At 51.7% G+C, this 23,842-nt stretch overlaps 1 protein-coding gene across 1 annotated transcript in view; it reads right to left on the reverse strand.

The window, feature by feature from the left end:
- The window catches only part of DISC1 (DISC1 scaffold protein), a 261,128-nt gene that overhangs the window by 166,657 nt on the left and 70,629 nt on the right, over positions 1-23,842 (reverse strand). Inside the window, exons 4-6 of the mRNA XM_036016158.1 lie at positions 20,440-20,587; positions 7,344-7,458; positions 3,749-3,984 (exon numbers count right to left, since the gene is read on the reverse strand). Coding sequence (XP_035872051.1) covers positions 3,749-3,984; positions 7,344-7,458; positions 20,440-20,587 — 499 coding nt within the window. The remainder of the gene's footprint in view (positions 1-3,748; positions 3,985-7,343; positions 7,459-20,439; positions 20,588-23,842) is intronic.

Consider the following 23,842-nt stretch of genomic DNA (forward strand, 5'->3'; position numbering starts at 1 on the left):
GGAAAACTTCTAAACTCGGCCACGTGCCCTCGAGTACGCCGAGAGCTGACCTGCGGCCGTGGTATTCGAACCAGCTACACCCGTGTGAGGACTATCATCGCCATTTCTGGAATCCTCGGGGCTCTGGCTGAGAACAACTACTCTGGTACCTACGTTACGGCAGAGGAGAGGGTGAGTCTACAAACTACAAGGCTCTCAAGAATCACTACCTAAATAATAAAAATAGACCCAGGTTGTAAACTCACTGAAGAAAACAAAGCACAGCGAATTCATAAAATATTAAAATACATTATTTAAAAATACATAGCCCCCCCCCCTTTCACCCTCATTTGTTCTGTTTTGTTTTAAATCATAGTAAATTTACTCCAGGACAAAGATAAAGTCTTTTTTTTTTTTCATCTGCACGTAAGATGAGATTCCTCACTTGAATTTCTTACTCTCAACAAAAAAACAGAAGTCGGGGTCCTGCTGTCTCGAGGTGAGTGGCATCTGTCCCCCAAAACAGGAGGGAGCTTCAAATTCCTCCCCTCTTTTCCAGCCCTTTCCTTCCTTTTCCAAGTTGTGGTTTGGTCAGCTTTTCTCTTTGCCTGTGATGACGATTTTCCGAAGGGAATGGGGGATGCAGGAGGGAGTCCAGATCCAAACCAGGCTCAGCGGCTGCGGCGCCAGGTCCGGTCCTGGTCCTGGTCCGAGCGCTGGCGGCACGCCAGTCATCAGCAACAACACGTTCAGAAAAGGAAGAACCTGGGCCCCAGGCCCCTGGAGGGTCAGAGCTGGCCCAAGGAGCTCTGCGGGGGAACCGATTTGGGGGCTATTAGGAACAGCATGACTGTTATTATTTTTTAAGCAGTTTTATTTTAACCTCTTCCACAAAACCTGAAAATGCAAACTATCCCAGATCCAGAAGGGACCTGGAGCACCATCTAGTTCCGACCTTCATTTCATGAACAGAACCTGCAGTTCCTCTGGGACCAGGCCACACTCCTTCACAGTCCCCTCCACCCACACCCCGCCGGTGGAACCCCAGCGGACCCTCTGGCTCGAACCAGGCGCCTGCCGGGCATCCCCAGGAGGCCCGTTGGCTGTGTCCTCTCAGGGGACAGCAGGCAACCTTGCACGTTACTGAACGAGCAGAGTCAGAAGCGCCTTCTCCCCAGACAGCACCCTGAGGTCACAGCCGGCCTCCAGCAGGAATCTGTGTGGAGCATGGTAAGAATAGTTATGATGCTGTGTGGTCCGTTCTCCAGACTTTTGTCACAACACTAGTCCTGGCAGCCCGTCTTCATAAGACTTCAAGATTTTCCTGTTTTGCAATTGTCTGCATCTCTCCATCTGGTCGAAGACACTATTCTCATTTTTTTTAAAAAAGACAGCTACTGATGCACAGAAGGTGCGTTCTGCACCGGGCACCTATGGACACATGTCCCAGGTCAGCATTTTCGAGAAGCTATCCAATTCCTCATGGCAAACACTAAGCTAATGGGATTGCATACAATTAGTTAAAAACACGGACAATCTCACAGAGTCCAGGGCATCTGCTTTCAAACGCTCCATTTCTCAGAGTCCATAGTCGACCAGCTTGGAAAAGGTGTGTGTCCTTTTTTACACGGAAAACCCACATAACGATGGTGGGTTTTCCCATTGGTAACAAACAGCGGCAGAAACCAGCACCGCGTCTCACCGTCCTACGTGGAAGAAAGCAAGCTGGCCCATCGGAACCTGCACCACCCACCCCACACCGCCCCAGGGCATGGAGGGACTTCCCCCCCTGCACCCCACCTGGCTGCTCAGGATGCCGTGCGTGAGAAAGCCCTGGCTCTGCCACCTGTACCCTCTGCACAGGCACAGGGCACACCTGCGGGAATCTCCCAGGGATTCAGCTCAAAACTGAGAGGCTTTGTGAAATGCTGCCGAGGGCTCTAAGTTAGGCAGCCTTAACTTCCTCCCTGGGAGAGCTTGTGGGAGAGATGGGCGGGGGAGGCTAACAAACCTCTGTGCTGCGAGGAGCAAACGGAGAGATGAAATGGGGTGCAGCTGGGTGGTGGGACCAAAAAGGCTCTTTAAGCCTCACATAAAAATATTCGCATTTATAATTTTACACATGCTTCATCATACATGTGCATTATATATCATGTATACTGTAGTGCATATGTTACATGCAACTACATACCATATATCATTTGCAGTATACATGTTATATAAGCATGCATGTGTGTATGTGTGTGTGTGTAAGGAATGACTTCCACAGGGGGATAAGGAAGCAGGAAAAGGAAAGATCCCCAGAGGCCAGGCACATAGTGCAAGGACATGTTCAAAGATGGGCCGTACAAGCCAAGGTCAATGGTCTGTTTCCATCGGCTGAAATCTGGCAACAGCCCAGAGCTCCTCCCGGCCTCCGTGGGCAGCAGCCGTGGAGCTGGACTTCGGCAGGGAAGCCCTGGGGCTGGCAGGGGACTGGGCGGGAGTCCTCAGCCACTCACAGGACAGCATCTGTGCCTTGCAATTATGGGCCACAGAGGACGTGATGCATGTGTTGGAGGGGACAGTCACCCACTAAGTAGTCCGAGACACATCGGGACAGACAGTTGAAAGCCTTCGAGACACTGAAATCCCCGTAGTAAAAACAACAGCAGTACGCACAGCCAAGTGCTCGCTACCACCTGTTATAACATGTTTCTTCGTATTAACTTGGTTCATCCAGGTAACAGCCCTGCAAGGTAGGTGGTATTATCCTCATCCCGTAGCCCAAATATTAAGTGGTGCCCAGCTAGGACGTGGTTGAATGAGGATTCCAGCCCAGAGTCCACATTCTCAACCGGAACCTGATCTGTGAATCTGACCAAGTACGTTCTTCAGTGGGATAACTGAGCAGAACACCGCCCTCCCACCCAACGCTCTGCGGCACAGCCCTTCCGGCCCTTGCTGCCCAGCCGCATGTGCATGCTGGAACGGCTCACCTGTTGGCTGACGAGTGTCAGCGCAAGTCCTGTCTTTCCCCAAAACAAGATTACGATCTCCTGAATGGGGAGAGGTAGGAAGGTATGGAATCTTGTAGACGGCCCACCACCCGGGACACACGGACAATGCTCATTCCAGGTTACGTGGACAAGAAACAAGACTCTGAATTAGCGCACGGGAGTTTAAGTGTCAGTTTTGCCTCTTATTCACTGGGACTTTGGGCAAAGTATTGACCTTCGTGAATTCCCTTTCCTTCCTCTGTAACATGGACATCGCGAGAGAAGCAATGCATACAGTGGAGCTTAGTGCCACGCCTGGCACACAGTAAGCCCCCAACAGATGCCAGCTCTCATTAATAACCAAGCTTTCTTCCAGCTGAAAACACTGTCATTGCCGGATCTCCTCCTCCTGATGGACAGCCCCTTGACAAGAGGCCCAGTTCACCTCGCTGCAGATGACCATCCTCAGCAAAGGTTGGCATCAGAATCTCTACCCAACTGAGCTCTGAGAAAGAGGTGTTTGGAAATGGGACACGTATTTAACACAATGCAGAGGGACACTGGCATTCGGTGGGCTGGGTGGCCAGGATGCAAAACATCGCGCATGCTCAGGACTGCCCCACACAGTGGAGACCTTCCCTGCTCAAAATACTGATAGTGATTCCCCTGGGGAAAAAAATGCAGCTCTGCTTGGGAAATATTTTATACGCGGGACAGCAGACAAAATCAACTCCATAAACAACAGGTCAAGGAGGTGAGCCATTCAACACCAGTTAGGAAATCACCAGTACCTCCTTATGCTTTCGGGGGGTCCTGCAGGGAGGGGGATCTGGTTGGCTAAGGCCAGGGTGTCCTGCACAGCCTCTCGGACCTCCTGCAGCTCGCTGGGGGACAGCCGGCCCATCAGGGGACTCAGGTCACAGCCCTGCCACCGGAGAAGCTGCTCCTGCAAGTCTATCTCCCTTCTCAGCTGTTGATCTTTCGCTTCCAGCACAGACATCCGGGCTTGGAGGGCTGCGATTTCTTTCTGCAGAGAAAGGAGAGACCAGATTTTGTAAATTAGCCCTGCCGGCGGCAGACGGCTCTGCTGACGAGTCGTTGAAAGGCGAGTCCTCCTCATGCACAGAACCCGTGCCGTCCCCCTTCTGCGGCTGGCAGACTTGGGGAGGTTTGCGGAATTGGAAAAAGCACGCCAGCTTTCTATTTCTGATTAGTTGGCATAAAGAAAAGCATTCCCTCCCGAGCATTAAATAACTACAGGGGTGAGCCCACAGTTTGTCTTAGAAGAACCCAGCAAAAAAATACAAACGATTTACTCAAAGTGGAAGAGCCAGAACACGGGGCAGCAAACGCCACGCACCCCAGATACGAGCTACGCAGGTCACGCATGTCACAGACCACAAAAGAAACACTAACAATCTTCAGCTGGGTTGTCCCCAAACATGAGAAGTTAGCGTGCAGAAAAAGAGTGGAAATCCTGGCTTGTTGAGTCCACAGGATTGAGAGACTAATGAGATGCCACAGATCGAATGAGGCCGCCTCGAGTTCATAAAAACATTAAATATATTTAATTCCCACTAACATCGCAAACCAAAATCCAAGGACTTCACAGAGTGTTATCCGGTCTCGAGGTCAGCGATGAAAAGGAGCAGCAGGTAGCTGCACACCCAGCGTGTGTACCAGTTACGGCAGATAAGATGGCATCTCGCTGCCCCCGGGCTCCCACATTTGAAACGAGGCTCTTTTCATTAGCATCCTCCTGAGCCAGGTGCAGTGTGGTTTCTGGCTGATAAGAGAACAGCTCTGATCCTGGGGGTCCCCCCATCTCCCACCCATGTTCTCTCAACCCCAAGGTTAGATCACCTACAATGTCTACCTCCTGACCCTACTTCCCGCTGCGGGGTGGGGAGACAGAAGAACTACTGAGATCTCCCACCAAGACGCGCTGAGAAGAAAGAAACACACCCTGGCCGGTGCAGCTCAGTGGGCTGGAGCATCATCCCGTAAACTGAAAGGCCGGGGCACATGCCTAGGTTACAGGTTTGGTCCCCTGGCCCCCGGTCAGAGCACGTGCGAGCGGCAACTGATCACTGTTTCTCCCCCACATCGATGCTTAGCTCCCTCTCTCTCTCTCCCTTCTCCCCTCTCTAAAAAAGCAATAAGCATGTCCTCGGGTGAGGATTAAAAAGAAAGAAAAGAAAGTAGGAGTATTATTGATATGTCTCCCAACTAACTTCCTTCCCACTTCCACCTTTGACTTCCCTTATCCTATTGTTTTCTTTCTTTTTTTTTTCAGTTTTTTAAACTGTGGTAAAATACATAGAACATGAAATTTACCATCTTAGCCATTTGTAAGTGTCCAGGTCAATGGCATTCACATTGTTGCATAACCGCCAGCACAGTCCATCTCCGGAACGCCTTGATCTTGCAAAATGGAAACCCCGTTCCCATCAAACACCACCTCTCCGTTCCCCCTCCCCAGCCCTACACACGCCATTGTACTGTCTGCCTCTGTGAATCTGACTCTTCTAGGCACCTCATGGAAGTGGAACCACACGGTATTTGTCCAGTTCTGACTGGCTCGTTTCACTCAGCACACTGTCCCCAAGGTTCATCCATGTTGTAGCGTGTCAGAACATCCTTCCTGTTTAAGGCTGCGTAACAGTCCACTGTATGGATGGACCGCCTTCTCTCCGTCCATTTATCTGACGGTGGACACTTGGGCTGCTCCACCTTTGGGCTATCGTGAATGATGCTGCTATGAACACACCTCTCTGAGTCCCTGCTTTGAATTTTGGGCATAGACCCAGAAGTGGAACTGCTGGGTCACGTGGTGGTTCTACTTTCAATTTGCTGAAGAACCACCAACTGCTTTCCACACTGGCGCTACACCCTGGGCTTAACACAAGTGGTCCCCTGCTCCGATCAGAGAAAAACCCAAGTCCCCACAAAGGCCCGCAAGACCCCAGAAGGCCCCTTCATCTCTGAACTTCTCTCTCTTCTCCCCACCTGGCCTCCGGGCCACCCGTGGAACACAAGAGGCCCATGCCCGCCGCAGCTTCCACACGGCTGTTCCCTCTGCTGGGGACGCTCTCACTGGGCCCTCTGCAAGGCCTGCCCTCTCGCCTCCTTCAAGCTTTTCCTCCAATCTCATTCCTCAATGGCAGGCCCCATCCATCCCCCGCTCCCCATCACCTGGGGCTGTGCCCTGTGGCTCCTACCACCTACAAAATACTAAGTACGTAGTTAGGTAGTTATAATGTTTGCATTTGGCACATGGTGGGCACTTGGTAAATACCTGCTGAGTAAGTGGGGACCGACCTGCCCCCAGAGTTCTGCCGAGAATGCACTCCTCCAACCCCGAGTACCCCGGGCTACAATCATTTCTGAACACTGTGACATCACCTGGAACATGCTGCCTTTAACTGGTGACTAAGCCAAAACCCAGCTTTCACGTTGCCTGCTGCCCCAACGTGGTGACAGCACTCCTGGAATACGTAAGTGCTCAGTTCACTGGAGAATACTTTCCAGTTGCGAGGACTTCTGTTTCTGCTACCCTCTGCCGTTGCAGGCATCCGGCTGGGCCGACTCAGACGACAAGAATACTCTGCGTGAGGGGCTGAGAATGGGGGCTGTCCAGCCACACACCCAAGCTCCCATGAACTTGCCTAAGTCCATCCCACTACTCAGAGCCGCAGCCTGGGTTTGGGCCTGGGTGCTCACGCCCTCCGCTCCTTCCAGAAGTCAGCGTGCCTCCAATCTGTTTCCTCGCTGCTCCCCAAGCCTGCCACCGGGCCTCCGGGCTCCAGCAGGTGCAGACTCGGCTTCACTGTCCCTGCCTCTCGGGGGGCCTGTCAACTTCCAGGGCTCCCCACGGCCCCGGCTTGAGCTCAGTGCTGTCCTGGGTTTCTAACCCCCGGGGGACCTGTCCACTGCTCGGGGCCACCTGGAGCTCCCACACGATGCCTGCCCATCATTCCCAGACCCGCCTGCCTCGCTCGGTCCCTGCTCACTACTCCGCCTCCTAACAACGGCTACTCACAGTCCGGCTCCACAGGAATTTCATAAGAGATTTCTTTCTGCCTGGAAAAGAACCTTCCAAAGGTCACAATGATAAGAGGTGACAAATTGCCCTGGCAGGCAGGGAAGCACTTTCAAAGGTAATGAGGGATGTCAAAACCCGCGCGAAGGCTGCCGGGCGCCAGCCCCTCATTTGTAATGAGACTCCCACACGCCTGGCTGTCGCCTCCACCAGGGCTGCCCTTTGCATGCGCCGGGGACGGCCAAGCGCTAATCACTACCCCAGCAAAGAGCCACCTCACCGCCTTTGGCTTAGAGGGATGAGAAAAATGCCTCCCACTTCTCCAATATTCTCCACCTGCTTACCTGCAGTTGCTGCTTTTCTTGAAGAAGCCAGTCCCGCCTGGTGATGGCCACGCCCAGGGGGTCCTGAGCTGGGGGCTCCACTCCGAGTGGAGCTGGGGCGTCCTCACCGCCCAACCTGGAAATAAAACAGACATGGGTACAGATACAGAGACGCTGAAACCCTCTGGTCTCCAAAACCGAGAGGAGAAGGGAATTTCACAGAGGGGTCCCCAGCTGTCCTGGTCTGTAGGAGGGTCATGGGGGTGAGGTCCCTCAGTAAGTCTCTGTGTTAATGACCATCTGTTGGGACTTTGGCTTTTTCTCAGAGCCAGTCTGCTACTGCTGGCCCTGTACCACCCACTCCCGTGGCCCCTAGTCACGCGTGGCCACTGCATGCGCTGAAAGTTAAAACGCACCAGGCTGTAAAAATCTAATAAGAAAACAGAATACAGAATGTCTCACTAATGATATTTCATGGTTGTTCCACATTGGAGTATTTTTTATATTAAAGCTGAATTAAATATATTTTAAACTACTTTTACAGGCTCCTTTTTTTTTTCAGCATGGCTGCTAGATCACTTGAGATCACAGCTGTGGCCTGCATTATGTGTGAGTGGACAGCCCCACGCTGACTGTCCGGACAGAGCCCGATTCCAGGGCTGACCCTGGCCATGGAGATGAAGAAGAGGCTTGACTGGTTTGCAGGTGCTGAGGTCAGGGATCCTCAGAAATGTTTCGCTAAAAAACTGTCAAAACCGCTTCAAGTCTGTTTGGCTCTCTCTTATTCTGGCAGAAGCTGGCCTACTTGATGGACAGAAGCCACGCCGGCGAAATGCGGTTCAGGCTGGAGCCCACACCAGAGCTGGTGAGTTGCTCTGCAGGAGTTTTGTAGGTAACTATCATCCAAGGATGAGAAATTCATCCTTAAAGTATTGGATTTCTAACTCCACGCAGTGGGATGGAAAAAACTGTCCCCTAGGCAAAACTATGTCAAACGGTCAAGGAAACCATGTCAAAGAAAACACCACAGCTACAATTAAAAGGCAAACGACAAGCTGTGATGGAAAAAAAGGAAATCTCGCTAATTTCAAGAGTTCTGGCAGGTCAAGAAGGGATGAGCTCATCTATCAGAAGTTCAAAAGAAGGAACTGCTAAGGGTTCATCTGTAGCCCTTTTTATCAGCAAAGATGGTTTTCAAGCCCTGGCTGGTATAGCTCAGTGGATTGAGCTCAGGCTGGGAATCAAAGTGTCCCAGGTTCGATTCCCAGCCAGGGTGCATTCCTGGGTTGCAGGCCACAGCCCCCCAGCAACCGCACATTGATGTCTCTCTGTCTGTCTGTCTCTCTCTCTCCCCCCCCTTCCCTCTCTAAAAATAAATAAATAAAATCTTAAAATATATATATATATATTTTTTAAAAAGATGGTTTTCAGTGCAAATGTAGGCAACAGAGAGAATCATTTTTCACCCAATAAACTGGCGAAAGTTTATGTAAAGCATCGCTCCTTGGTGAACACAGGGAGTAAGAATTAGACTTAACATATAATACAACCTTGAATCTTACAGCCCCACTTCTAGGAATTCGTTGTATGTAAATAATCACAGATGCACACAAAGATTAGTTACAACAATGCCACATTTTTTCTTAGGGGCCAGAAATGGAAAACTCTGCAACTGTGGCCCAAAGTAAGGACGAGAACGGTAAACCACGGCACAGGCCCCCGAGGAGAGGGCACAGCCACCAAAACTGGGTCGAAGGAGCGGTACATACATGGAACATGTTCACTCTGCACTGCTATTGTTAGAGCAGGCATCACGGTCACACGTGTCTTATGAACCAACTGACATAGAAACAATGTGCGCCCTGGTCAGTGTGGCCCAGCTGGTTGGAACATCATCCCGTAACCGAATTGCGGGTTCAATTCCCAGTCAGGGCACATGCCTGGGTTGTGGGTTCGATCCCTGTTCCGGATGCGTACGATCCCCAGTCTGATGTGTACGGGAGGCAACCAATGGATGCTTCTCTCTCCCCACTCCTCTCTCTCTAAGAACTCAGTGAAGAAATGTCCTCGGGTGAGGATTAAATGGATAAATAATGTGTACAAAATAGATGATGGGACAATACCCGGCAATTCTATCAGGTCTTATCTCTGGGTGACAGGATGACTTCTTTTGGCCAATCTTTCATTTTCTAAGTTTTCTGAGCACATCCTGTGCTTTATAACTGTAGTAGAAATGTTTTCTACCATGTGCACTCAGCAACTGCTTGAATTTCCTTCCATACTTTGACACAGTCAACCTGCGGTAGCCCTCGGACAGAGCAGACCTGTACTGTGTTTGAAAGAAACCCCATCCATTCATTAACGGTCAAGGGCATCTCTCTGCAGAGAAGCAGCCACCTACAGCTTCTGATGGCCCAAGGCGTGAGGTAACCCCCCTCCTCCCCCAGAAGCTCCTGCCACAAGGCCAGACCGCGGCTGCCACACGCATGTGCACCTCAGGGCTCACCGAGCAGAAGCGTGACCCTGCACGTTCTCATTCATACCTCCGCTGGGCCTCACCACCTCCACGTGTCTTCGAAAAGAAAACGAGTTACTGGTCCTCATACGTGCTGTGCTGTGTTTGTGTCCCTTCACTTCTAACCCACTGCATTCATTCATTCAGAAAAGGAACAAACATTATTAAGTTCACCTCCTACGCACCATGGGCTGTGCTTGGGTGCCAGGGACACAGCCATGAACAGACATGTGTCCCACACAGAGCAGGGGACATGCACACTCCACCAAGGCTCCAACCACCAGGGCAGGAGCTATGGTGGAAGCGACTCTCCCACTTCCTGAGTCTTCACGTGGCACTTGAAACGCGTGAGCCCACCTGGCGCTGCAGTGCAGCGGCCCTGACGTTTTTAGAGACCTTGGCAGAAAGTCCGTAGCTCAGCTTTTCTCAGCTAGAGTAGCAGCTATGGGGGAAAAAAGAGCCTGGCTCGTATTCCTGGGTTTCTCTGAATCATCTTTAAAAATGCTTACTCATTGACACACACCACACAACTTAGACATTTATTTTAAGGCCTGTTCCTCTGAGTTCCACGTGCTTAAAGGCACATAACAGCAGAAATAGTGAAAATGTCATACGGATAAGAGTAAAATAAACTCGTACGAACTGAGAATTTACTGTACCGCAGACCCGATCATTTTTACCACACTCTCTTCTCACCGTGGGCATTATCACTACAGCTTTATCAATGAGGAGACCGTGTCACGGAGGCTCAGTGACTGGCCCCCGGCCACACAGAGAGCAGTGCGAGAGGGGAGGGGTCCGCAATGCCTGCAGCTGCTCCCACGAGCCAGTTACCGCTCTCGGCAAGATTATAACCTGCCGCTTCCTCCTGGCTTCTGGTCCTGTGCACCCACACCCTTGACTGAGTCCCTTGCTCTCTGTCCAACAGGGGCAGCCGAGAGCGACAGGCAGGACTCAGCACCCACTAGGAGACAGACAGACAACCACCGCTCCAGCCGCAGTTTCTCCTTTTTCTGACCGTGCATCCTTGGACTTACCAAAGCCGTCTGAACCGCACCCTCTTCGCTTTTGAGGAGGAAGAGGGTGATGATAATAGCTTCCCTGTACAGCGGATCATGGGGATCAAATCCACTGGGCACCTACTGTGTGCAGCCCCTTCTGTCCACAGAAAGCTTGCTATTGGCTATCTTGTGTCTCCGTGTTTGCGCCAGGAAACGCGCTGGGTTCCTGTGCAGTGGGCACGCTGTCCTACGCTGGGTGACGAAGGTTAAAGACCGGATGCTTCTGTTCGGGGTTTCCTCACAAAATGTAAAATGGAACCACCTGTGGCCCTGCGACTCCACTTCTGGGTATACGTCTGAAGAAATCCAAAATACATGTACCCCTGTGTTCACTTCAGTATCACCTCTGACAGCCACGCGGTGGGAGCAACCCAAGTGCCATCAGCAGACGAGCGGATAAAAGAAGCCGGGAACATACACAATGACCTTGCTTGGGCAAAAGAAAGAATGATAGCTTACTATTTGTGACAGCATGATGGACCTTATCATTCTAAGTGAAATAAATCAGAGAAACACAAATACCATATAATTTCACTTATATGTGGAATCTAAAAAATAATAATAATAGTAAATGAACACACTACACAGAAACAAACTCACGGATACAGAGAACAAACGGATGGTTGCGGGGGGTGGGGTTAGGAGGCTGGGTGGAAAAGGTAAAGGGATTAGGAGGTACAAATTGGCAGCTACAAAGTAGTCACAGGGATGTCAAGTGCAGCATAGGGAATACGGGTAATAATACTGTAACAACCAGGTACGGTGCCAGGTGGGTCTTGGAAATATCAGGGGACACTTGTGTAAATATACGATTGTCTAACCACTGTGCTGTACACCTGAGACTAATACAAAATAATACTCAATGTAAAATAAATATACTCTTGATTTTTAAAAAAAAGATGGATATGCCCTGGCTGGTATGGCTCAGCCGTTGAGTGCCGGCCTAGGAATCAAAGGGTCGCCGGTTCGATTCCCAGTCAGAGCACATGCCTGGGTTGCAGGCCAGGCCCCCAGTAGGGGGCGCATGAGAAGCAACCACATATTGATGTTTCTCTCCCTCTCTTTCTCCCTCCCCTCCACTCTCTAAAAATAAATAAATAAAATATTTTAAAAATAAATAAATTTTTTAAAAAGAGGGACTATTTCTGCAGATCTTTAGACGTCACAGAGAGGGTATCTCTGGAACGGAAACACCCTCATCGCCAGATGTCCCCGGGAACTGGATGCGCCTCCTCCTCCTCCAAGCCCCAGAGCTCCCACGGCCACCGGCTCTGGACTGGGGGCCTCGGAGCCAAGAGACTGCGCCGTCTCACGCTGGTGTCCCCAGTGTGCAGCACGGAGCAGGGGCCCCGAACATATTTGTTGAATGATTTAATGAGTCCATGGCCTGGAAAATCCAGAACTTGTTTACACGCAGCTTTCTATTGCATTAGATCACTTCTTTGCACAAATGTATTTCCCAATTTGCTCTGTTTATGCAAATATTGTTTCCCGGATTTCCTAAATAGATACCATCTGGGTCGGGATGGGAGCTATTGAAGGAAATCAACATCTAATTGAAATTAGCTCAGAGCAGCTACAGGTGGGTCACTGGGAATTCTCCCCATTATGGTTAATCACATTCATTACTTAATCCGTCAGCAAAGCCCTGGTGATTAACCAAAACCCCTCTCTCTGCCGCTCGGGCTTTGACTCGGGGGACGGAGAGCCGCCCACAGATGGCGGTGCGGTGGCCCCCGGACACGCGGCAGCTCAGTGACGACGCAAGGGACCGGCTTCCAGGGTTCAGACCTCAGTCCTCGGAGCCCCAGCCTCGCCCTTCAACAACATCGGTCCCTTTCTACTTAATATTCTCAAGGCGCAGTCCCCAGCGTCGCTGCAAACGAGTGTCACTGCTGTAAACTAATCCGTGTGTAAAAGCCGCACGTCCCTCGGGGGCGGGAATCACAGCAGGAGGGTGGGACGTGGGGACAGCAGGTGGGCCTGGGGAGGGGAGCCCCAGACCCCCAGCTCAGCCCCGAGGGGTCATGCAGGCCCCCATCTGGGGCTGCCCACAGCTGAAATAATCCTGGCCTTCCTGCTTTTGTCTTTTCCCCAATTGTTTAAGGAAGGATGAAACCACCTGCAGAGTGAGATCCCACAACCCCTGGACACAGTGGGACTCCAGCTTGCACGGGAGAGTGTCTTCCATCCCAGGGACTGCGCTCACCACGTGACTTGTGTGAGGAAAGGCTGAAACCCCAACTAGGTGTCAGCATCCCCTGAGCCTGGTGGTTAAGGAGCGTGTGCCTGTGATGAGCCTGCACGGCCACCTCCTCCCAGGAGCCCTCTGGTGCCCACCCTTCGCTCACAGGGCCGCCTTCAGAACCCTCTGGAGAATGCCAGCCAGGTGGAGCAGAGGCCAGACAATCCACCCGCCAGGATGCAGGGCAAGATGGCTCATGGCGGGTGCTGTGGTGTACACAGTTGTGTATACAACGCAGTTGTGTGTACAACACAGTTGTGTGTGTTGCACAGTTGTGTGTATAAGCACAGACAACGATGGCAGGCTTCACTGTGGGAGAAAAATCTGCTGTGTTGTGCCGAGGTGGGAATGCAGTGATTTGAGTAAAGGAAAGGACCCGGGCTTGAGAGACCAGCACTCTCGGAGCCACAGTTAAGGACACCTCCGTGGAGGTGACTGTTTCTGGCAGCGGGAGCTGAGTGTGGCCGTTCAGAATACCTCTGCTCACGGCTGCCCCTACGGATGCCCATTCTATCAGACTCTCTGCACGTCACCTGGCTGACGTGCTCCCGTCTCTCCCTCTCTGGAAGACAGTGGTAAAGAAGCGGTTTGCATCAGTCCCAGAAAATTACTGATGTGCTTTAAATGCAACAGCCCTAAACCAAGGAGGCCACTCTGACAGCACAATCAGTTACTGCAGAGTCGCCAAGTCGAGTGATGTGGGTCACTTTAAAGCTCTTGCTTTATGTATGAGCTCTGGGGCCAGAGAGTTAGGAGGAGGAAGTAACAGTCAGAGCCCGTAGGAAACGGAGCCTCGTCGTTTCAAACGCAGCAGTGCGCACCCTGCCCGAGGAATGCGTGCGTGTTTATCTGGGTTTATAACAGCTACGGCCTGGGTTTCAGGACAGACTTCGGTTGAATTGGAGCGAAGAGGGTGACATGGAAGACCTCATCTGGAAACTTCTATTCGTAGTCCACCAATTCTGGAACAAGTTCAGAGGAGCCCTCGGTGGCTGCCTCAGCTTACTCTTCTCTGCCCTCCTTCCTCCCTTCTTGTCCGGAGGGGGCGACAAGGCTCCTCCGCAGGCTCCTGGGAACAGGGCACATGGCATGCACTGCCCATCCGGCACCCATCCGACTGCTCTCCTGGCACGCTGGCAACAAGGACCATCTTTAGGTTGTATCGTAACAGCGCTCTCATATTTCCAGCTCTGGTGAAACATGTCTATAACAATTGTTCTCTAGTCTTTCTGCAGTGCACCCTCACCTCCCTCCATCTGTGAACTGACAGCTGACCGTCACTGAATCCCACGGCCTGGTGTTCCTCACGTGACAATGAAATGGGCACAAAGAACCACATGTTTCAAAGGGAACAGAGGAAGAACTAACCAGAGGAAAAATGGCTCCGTCCAGAAGCATCACAAGCTACATAACATTTACCTCCATCCATCGGAAAGGCAGTGTAGGCTCAGGAAACACGGGGAGACCAGTGCGCCACCTCGACAAGCCCCCCTGGAAAACTACTGTGTATCTTTGTTCTTACACGCGGCTATATTTTATTTCCTTGTGTTTTAAGTTGGCCATTGGTAAAGGGTCTTTTTAAAAGATCCTTACACAAGGACGTGCCTATTGATCTTAAAGAGAGGAGAAAGGGAAGGAGAAAGACAGGGAGGAAAACATTGATGTGAAAGAGAAATGTCGACCCCCTGCCTCTTTTAAGCACCCCGACAAAGTGAGCCCACAACCCAGGCATGCGCCCTGAGCAGGAACCGAACCCGTGACCTCTCAGTTTATGAGCCAGTGCTCCGACCAACAGCCCCAGTGGCCAGACTGGGGAAGGGTCTTTTATAAGGCCATTGTGAGCACACACATGATTCAGTTGTACATATGACCGATTTTAGTGTGCACATGGGCGAAGGCCCAACAGGAAAACACATAGAATGTATAGTCTAAGCTTGGGTTCTCTTAATAGCAAAGCCTGAGACCAGGATCTGGGTTGGGGCTGATTTTGGAGAAGTGATTCCCACAAAACTAGGAGTGAGGGAGGGATAGAGGAAAAGCCCATAATCAATGTATTGTTGAGCTGATCACCACATGGGTAACCAGGGCTCAATCCTACGAAGAACCTTCTGGATAAAGGAACTGGAGAGCCATGGTGGGTGGACAGGGTCTGCATGCCCACCATTCCCTGTGGCAAAGGTGCGTGAGCTCCCTGTGAATTGAGGAGACATCACAAAAGCTAACCTCACAAGTGTGCCGCTGGGCAAGGGGCCCCCATGGAAAGGGGCTGAGTCACATGTGAAAAGGGGTGGCTGCCCGGGTGGGGCAAAGAGGGCTCCATTCTCACCAGGGTCTGGGTGGCAGGAGGACCCTGTGGTGCCCCCTGGGGAACCCACACGTGGGTCCCTTTAGAGAGCAGGTGAGTCAACCTCCAGCAGCCGGAGAGGCAGCACAGCAGCAACCACCAAGGAGAGGGTCACAGACGCCAGACGGGGAAAGATGTGACCTGAGTGTATAATTACGTTCCAAACTGGATGAATGAAGGAACATCAGCACTGAAAAGGCCCCGGACATTTCTGTTAACTGCCCAGGATAGCATAAAGAACTGGGAAAGATAGATTCACCAGCACAGCGGAGACTGGAGGGGAGGGGAGGGGATTTGCACCCATGGAGGACAGACACCCAGGGACCCAACGCATCACTGAGAGGCCCGTGTCTGCTCTCCAGGGGGCCTGGCTGGCTGACCCCCGAAGGCGGCAGCTGAAACTCCCTGAGCAAACCAGATGTGATTGGGGCTGGTCGCCTACGCAAGCTTTAGAGAGTGAACTATGGTTTTTTAAAAATTGAATTCAACAGGGGTTATAACGAACAGAGTGACAGTAAAAATTAAAATCGAAGTACCTGATTGTACTTGGGAGTTTGCATTCCCTTGAATCTTATTCTAGACAAAGCTGTGATAGCCTGAGACCCCGAGCCCTGAGGAGTGGGGGGTCCGTGCGCCCCTGCAGCTGCACATAGTCACTTGCATGTCTGTGCATGTGGGGTGTGGGACGGAAGGAGTCTACAGCTTTCACCTGACTCTCCCAGAAATACTTGACCCCGAAAGGCTAGGAGACACTTATTGGTGTTATTAACTCATTGAGAAATGCCAAGTCAATACAACCATTTCTAAAAAGAAAGAAAGTGTCATTCTTTGCAAAGCATTGTGTTTCCCCCTTGACTCAGAAATGACTGAAAAACCTTTCTGTCCAGGCTCCTCCGGGCTCCCTCATCTGGGAGCTCCAGCCCAGCACTGTGTCCCCCTGGTGGCCGCTGTGAGAACTGCAGCCACAGCCCCTGGTTTAGGGGAGACCTGCAAGTTCAGATAACCCAGGTGGTGACAAATGTGACATGCTAGACGGGTGCTGGCGTATTGAAAGACAATTTTTTAAAAATTGAGCACCTGTGTGATGTCAATATGCATTATAAAAATTCAGGCAAGAAGCTGATTTGGGGTCATTACCTTCTCACTGTGTTCACAAGAATTCAGGTGGGTTTGGAAAAGATACTGCACAAATGACTGCGGTCTGGCCAACAGCAATCTAATCCAACCCTCTCGCCCTCCGGTGAGGGGAGTGCAGTGCGCAGGAGTTGGGAAACTACACCAGGGCAGGACAGGGGGGTAGTGGAAGACGTCAGACCAGATCTGGGGGTTCCTGACCTCCAGTCCAGAGACCTGTCGAGATACTGGGAAGCCCTTCTTGCTGGGGACGTCAGAAGGAGGGCTGAAGAGACATCTTCTCCAGGGCAACTGGACCCCCTTAGAGTGAAGCTGCTTTTGCTCTCTCTCCCAATAGACATTCACATGTACCCTTGCCAACCTACGCACAGGTGCGTGCACGCTTGTATCATATTCACTGACTCAGTGAATATTTAGAGAATACTTAGTACGGCCCAGCCACTGTTCTGCTCTCTCGGCATAAAAAGGTAAGCACAATACATCCTGTCCTCCAGGATCGTGTAGTCTTTCAGAGTAGACAGGTATTGGAGGGAAGATATTTCCTTAACACTCAGGAGAGCGTGAGGATGTTCAGGTGCTCCAGTAACTCCAGTAGGGGGAGACAGCGTGGCTCATGGGTGAGGCTACGCAAGGATGGTAGTGACAATGGTGGGTCACGTGCAAGATCATAGAATTTAGAAGCATTCAGAGCATTCAGGGAACTTCTCACACTGCAGGAGGTACGGACTGCAGGTGTTGGAGAGGGCTGGCTAAATTCTGGGCTGCCAGTCAGGTGCTGGATGGAAAAACTGTGGGTATCACGCTGAGCGGCACAGATGTTATCCTGAAAGGCACTGAGTGTGACTTTATCTCCACTGGTGGCACTGTGGCCGATGAATGGGACAGAGCTGTCTGGGAACCAGGAACGCCAGTAAGGAGGCCACTGCGATCCCCCCGATGACACATTTGAGAGCAGTACTAAGGCGTGGCCACGAGGGTGCAAAGTGAGTGGGAATGACATAGAGGCAGACGGCAGAATCAGCAGGACTTGCTGCTCTCGGAACTGGGAGCGGGGCAAAGGGAGGGGCCAAGGACGTCCCAGAGTTCCTACTTGGGTAGCTGGGTCCACGGCAGCAAAAATCACCGAGACTGAGGGTACAGGAGAAGAGGGTGATTAGGGGAGACAGTCAATTTTAGTAAGTAGGCTTAAAAGATAGTAAACCTTTAGGATACAAAGATAAACTCAGGGCCGGGAAGATGTTCAATCAAAAGCTAAACTGTAGGCTGGACCTCGGGACAGAGAAGGGAGACGGAGATATGAATTCGAGGGAAATGAGTGCATTAGCGATACCTGAAGCATGGGAGGCTTTGCGGTCACCTGGAGAGAGCACAGAGCGCGTGAAGGGAGAGGACAGGCTGCAAGCGGAACGGAGGAGCATCAACACCGGGAGACGGAGAGAGGAACGGGGGCTCGTGAGAGGCTGAGAATGGCCAGAAAGGCAGCAAGAAGAGCAGGTCAGGGTGACGCAGGAAGGTCAAGGGCAGAGAGAGTTTCAGGGGTGAGTCTGCCTGAGTAAAAGTTATGCACGATGCAGTGATGCAGAGCAGAACCAGCATTTAAAACGCCTTTTCAATTTAACACCTGGACAGTCACTGCTGACTCTGGTAGTGAGAGAGAGCGAGAGAACTCAGGTCACACCGGCGTACAGGCAGCTCCGGGAGGAAAGGAGAGAGGTAAGCCGACCATTACTACTGGCTTCGTAAGTGGTGCGTAAGGGCTTCTGTTTTCGAGGGGATATATCAGGCTGAACCCTAGGAAGTGGCTGCGGCCCAAAATGTCAACATAAGAGGTGTCAGATGATGTGACCTCACTGAGAGAGAATGCATGATATCACCTCTACTGGAGCGCTGTGTTCTGCGAGAAACTCGGCCAAGACCGTAACAAAGCATCGCTCTCCAACCAGATCCCGTGCAGGCTAGCTAGGTCACGGCAAAGCCGAGACTGGAGCCAGAAGGCCTGGTGTATGCCTCGGCACAGCACCGCCGCTGGGTGATCTGCGCATGGCCCTTAACCTCTTCTGGGCTTAGTTTCCTCTTCTTCAAATACAAGTATAGATCTAGGTGACAGTGAAGGTCTCCACATGAATACAGATATCAATATACAAAACAGTGCACCCCCTAGAACTGTCCTGAGGATTAAATAAGTCACTTCCTGTTCATTGAGGGAAGAACAGATAAGCAAAATGTGGCCCATCCATACAATGAGATCTTATTCAGCCTTAAGGAGAAAGGACATACCTACACCTGCTGTAATATGCATAAGCCTTGAGGACATTAGGCAGAGTGACATGAGCCAGTCACAAAAGGACAAGTGCTGTGTGACCCCACTTACATGAGGTCCCCAGAGAAGTCAGATTCATAGACACAAACAGTAGAAGGATGGTCCCCCGGGGCTGGAGGAGGGGGAAGGAGAGTCGGTGTTTAATGGGGATGGAGTTTCTATTCGGGAAGATGAAAGGAGTTCTGGAGGTGGATGGTAGTGACGGTTGCTCAACGATGTGAACGTATTTAAATGCCACCAAACTGTACTCTCAATGTGGTTAAAATGGCAGATGTGAGGCTGTGTATATTCTATCACAATAAAAATGTTTAACCGAGTTACTTTTAAAGGCACTTAGCAACTGCTGGGCAGTCTTTGCACAGGAAGTAGAAACACGATACATCAGCAGAGACTGAAATGGCCGGGGCTGGAGTGGAGGCCAAGAATGAACTCCAAAGAACAAACAAAAGAAAGAATTCAGCAGATGGTCAAGTCAGGAAGAGCCCCCCGTGTGAGGAAGGGAGAGGGAACGAGGTGCCAGCTCGACGTGCGATGAATAAAAAGACCAGAAGTGGGTGGGATTCACCTGCTTTTTAAAAGGTGAAAGCTCATTTGGCAAACACCTGTAAGGAAGCACCTACCAGGTGCCTCTCACTCTGCTACCAGCAGAACTTCAGGGCGAGTCTCCGGAAAATAGTCGGCCCCACTGTGAACAGAGGCTGCAGGGAGACGCCAGGATGCACTGACTGTATAACACCATGCACACCCACGCGGAGTGGGCCAGTCTGGTGGTCGTCAGGGACATTGGAAATAAAGCGTAATTGCTGTGGCTGTGTTTACACCTAAGGAGAAGCAGGCCCAGACTGTGACAGGGCTGACAGCCCTCCACCGACACAAATCTACTCTCTCTGAAGCCTGTCTGTCCCCAGGGAGACAGGGCACAAGCAGGTGTCCAAAAGCAGTGCTTCTCTGACCCCTAGCCATGCCAGCGCCTGGGACCCACCGCAGCAGCGACGGACTCAGTCTGGATGGGAACTGAACATTTAACAATTCTCCAGGGGATTCAAGCCTGCAGCCAGGATGAGAGCCTCGGGGCTAGAAATGGCGGTTGCTCTCCGTTACCGGTGCCAGGAGACCCTTGGGTAGCACAAGGAGGGGATGGTTTGTCTGTGTATCTGACAGGCTAACACAGGCCAGGAGCCCGAGCTGCCCTGGGCAAGAGGAAACCCACCCCCACCTTCTCAGAAGGTTGGCTTCCCAGGGAAGCTTAACCCCCAGGCCAGGCCCATGTCTAGGGCTGCTCTCTGTCAATCAGCAGAAAGGGCTTCTTAGGGGAGCGGTCCACATGGGTCCCTCACTCGGGAAGGAAACTCCGCCTGTCCAACCAGCAAAAGGGCACTTCCCCAAAGAGGAAGCTGAGGGTCTCTCCAGCTAATCCCCTCCCAGCTCTTCACCACCTGGGAGCTGAGAGAGGAAGGGACCCAGGGAGAGGAGGGTGGGGTCTGACCCCAGTACTCACTGCTGAGCGGCCTGGCGCAGGGTGGCCTCGGCCTGTGCCCCCAGGTAGACCAGAAGGCTGCGGAGGGCCGGCTGCCTGGAAGGAAGCTGGAAGCACAAGTTGCTTTTCTCCTCCTCCAGGTCTTCTAATCTTCGTTTTAATGCCTCAGCTAGAAACCCAAAATGACAAGAGAGATAAGTAAAGGGCAGTGAAAATCAAAACAGACAATCCAGGGTCTCGCAGCTCCACTCCCAGCCAACGGCCACCTGGGTGACGTGATGCACAGGGTCACTGGTTTCTAGGCAGCTCGCTCCTCTCCCCATTGGTGCTTTTACGACTCTTCTGTGTTTCCACTGTCGACAGTATGCTGTCCTCCTACCTTCCCTTTTTCTATCAGAGGGTGCGGTTCACATAGTTATATCACGGTCACTATTCTGATCATCACACAGAAGGATACCTAATATCAATTATTTTTAAAAGCATGATGGTTGTTTGGGAGAAAACCTGCTAATTTTGATGAGTTCTGTATAGCTGGTTGAAAAAAATCAGTGCTCAAGTGTTAATATTAAGAATGTTTCCTGCCCTGGCTGGCATAGCTCAGTGGATTGAGAGCGGGCTGCGAACCAAGCATCGCAGGTTTGATTCCCAGTCAGGGCATATGCCTAGGTTGCAGGCCATGGCCCCCAGCAACCACACATTGATGTTTCTTTCTCTCTCTCTCCCTCTCTCTCTCTCTCTCTCTCTCTCTCTCCCTTCCCTCTCTGAAAATAAAAAAAAAAATGTTTCCTTAGAAATTGCCCATCACAAGAGAACCTGTCACACTTAATAGTCACAGAGGCAATGTCCAAATTCTGTCATGTTACAGATGGCTGTGTATCCACTTCTGTTATAACATAGGGGCCTTATTAATTTTTTTAACAACCTTAAGTGTCTTAGGACAAGATATAAAATCACTGTGAAACAATTTTTCTTTAAAAAATAAACTACAGAAATTGGAATCTCCTCACATGAGAACTTACCTTCATAATCAAACACCCAAAGAATTAAAAAATTTCCCATTAAGTCCTTTTTGCCAAAACGTAAGGACTGGGTTTAAAAATACCATCCATCAGGGTTTCTGTCCTGGTGGTCCTTGCCAGGGGGTGTGTGGAAACCTTGGAACCTTGCCCCCCTGAGTAGTAGGTGAGCCCTGGGGCCACCCAGGGTCCCGGGCAGCCACCTCTGGCCGTGAGCGCCGACTGCCTACCACAGTGTGGAGTGCATATACGGTCCTTTCCTGTGTGTGCCATGATGAGAACATATTTTAGAGGCTCTGTCCCACATCATAAAGACTCCTCAGTATTTCCATAGCCCGATAGCCCTTGTCCAAGTCAGCCATTTCTATGACTCAATTTTGGATCAAAACACTGTTTTCAACAAGCTTATTATTTTGAAACTACTGTGAACAAAGCCTTGCATCATATACCAGCGGAGGTCAAGGCTAATCACAGGGCGCCCCTCCTGTAGAGTGACACCTCTCGTGCCGGCCCACTGCCCAGACACACCCTTGGATGAAGGAAAGGCTGGTCCCAGGCGTCCCGGGCAGCACGTCTGGGTCTCTGGAGATGTCAACTGAGGGACCTCCCCATAAACATGCCGTATGCCTTGGGACCGACAGCCAGAGCCTTGCTGAGAGGATGTGCCAACGATTTGTTCTAATGCCAGAAAGGGTCGTGGCCTTACTGCTGCTCAAGACCCAGTCACAGGCAACTGCCAGAGCTCTCCGTCTGCGCCGCCTTCTTCAAAGAGACAGCGGGGCCGATTCAGACGTCGTGCTCACAACACACAGCGGAGCCTGGCTTGACGGGTCCTCTGAGGTACGCCCGGAGTTCCTGCTCCCGAGCACCAAGCTCCAAACATTTTGTAAATTTTATTGCATTTTAATTAATTCTTTATTTTTATCACATTAAGCATTTATTTTATTACTGAGCTGTTTACTTATCCCTTGCCACATCAAACCAGAGCTTCCGTGGAAAGCAATAAAGTCCTTACCTTGTGCACGTTAGGACCGCAATGCCATCACAACGTTGTGGTAAAGGTGCTCACACAGGGCTAAGGAGAAAACGGAGCCTGCACCTTGGCCCTGCCCTGTGTGGCCATCTGGCCTCCAGGTTCCTTAGCCTTTCTAAGCCTCGGTTCCCTAATCTGTAGAAACGGCACTAACAACAGTATCCACACATCATGAAGTTTTCTGAGGATCAGCTGAGATAATCCATGCAAAGCGGTTAGCACTGGGCCGGGCACCTAGCACGTGCCCTAAGGAGTGGCTCAGACCAGCAGGACACAGGGCCTGGCCTTGCAGTGTCCGCAAGGCAGTTAGACCCAGCCCGGCCCCGCTCTACCACGGGCCACATTCTGAGCTGTGCCCCACCGCTGCTGGGGGGAAAGTCCTCAGAGAACACAAGCCAGTGCAGTGCCATGAGACACTGGAAAGGGTACATCCGCTGCCACAAGTCACACTCAAAGGAACCCCAAGGAAAATAAGTTCCCCCAGGAAATGTCTGTGGTTAGCTATGTGCCATGGAGCCACTTGCTCTCCAAGCTGTGAGCATCTCACATCGTTTCTGTTCCACGATGAGAAAAGTGCACCAGGATGCTCACCATCGATTTTACAGCTTCATGTCTTCTCTAATTTCTAAAGCATATCCCACTCCAGCCTCTCAAATGGCCTCGGCTGCTGGGGCTTCACCGCACGGGCCAGCCCCACCTCTGCTGCGCACATTCTACAGGTCTCCCCAGAGGACACCCGACCTTCCGGGCAAGGGGCTGGAGGCCAGGGTCAGGAACCAGGCGGGCACGGGCACCCAAAGGGCTCTGGTGATTCTGCTGCAGCAGATGGGACAGGACCCCCCGGAGGGTTCGGCACAGTGCGTGACAGGGTCGACTCCTGGTCAGCAGGGAAGCCCACGTGCTCTGTCAGGAAGACACCATAAGGGGCAGAAGCCCGGAGTCCAGTCCCGAGGCTACAGCAGGGCCCTAGCCCACACCTAAGGGAGGCCACAGAGAAATGACAGTGGGCGTCAAAAGGCGCTCTGAATTTGGGCATGCTGGACAGACCGGACAGAGGGAGCGAGAGAAGACAGAAGTCACAAGGGACTCCAGTGGTTCTGGCTGAGCAACCAAATAAGGACGTTAGCACGAGCCGAGCTGGGGAATGTGCTGCTCCCTCTCCCAGAACCCACCCCCCATGGTAAGTCCTGCTCTTCCCTCCATCAGTCCCCCTCCCAGCCCTGCCCTCCCTCCTCGGGAATCCCCGGTCTCAACGCTCCCTAAGCTCACCGGGCTTCCCCCCGGCACCAGGGGCCTCGCGCTTATCTCTGCCTGTTCCAGGCCCCCGTGTCCATGATGCAAGGCCCGTGTCACCATGCCTGTCACGGTCTCAGGG

Source organism: Phyllostomus discolor, chromosome 15 (assembly GCF_004126475.2).
Source record: "Phyllostomus discolor isolate MPI-MPIP mPhyDis1 chromosome 15, mPhyDis1.pri.v3, whole genome shotgun sequence".
Taxonomy (NCBI): domain Eukaryota; kingdom Metazoa; phylum Chordata; class Mammalia; order Chiroptera; family Phyllostomidae; genus Phyllostomus; species Phyllostomus discolor.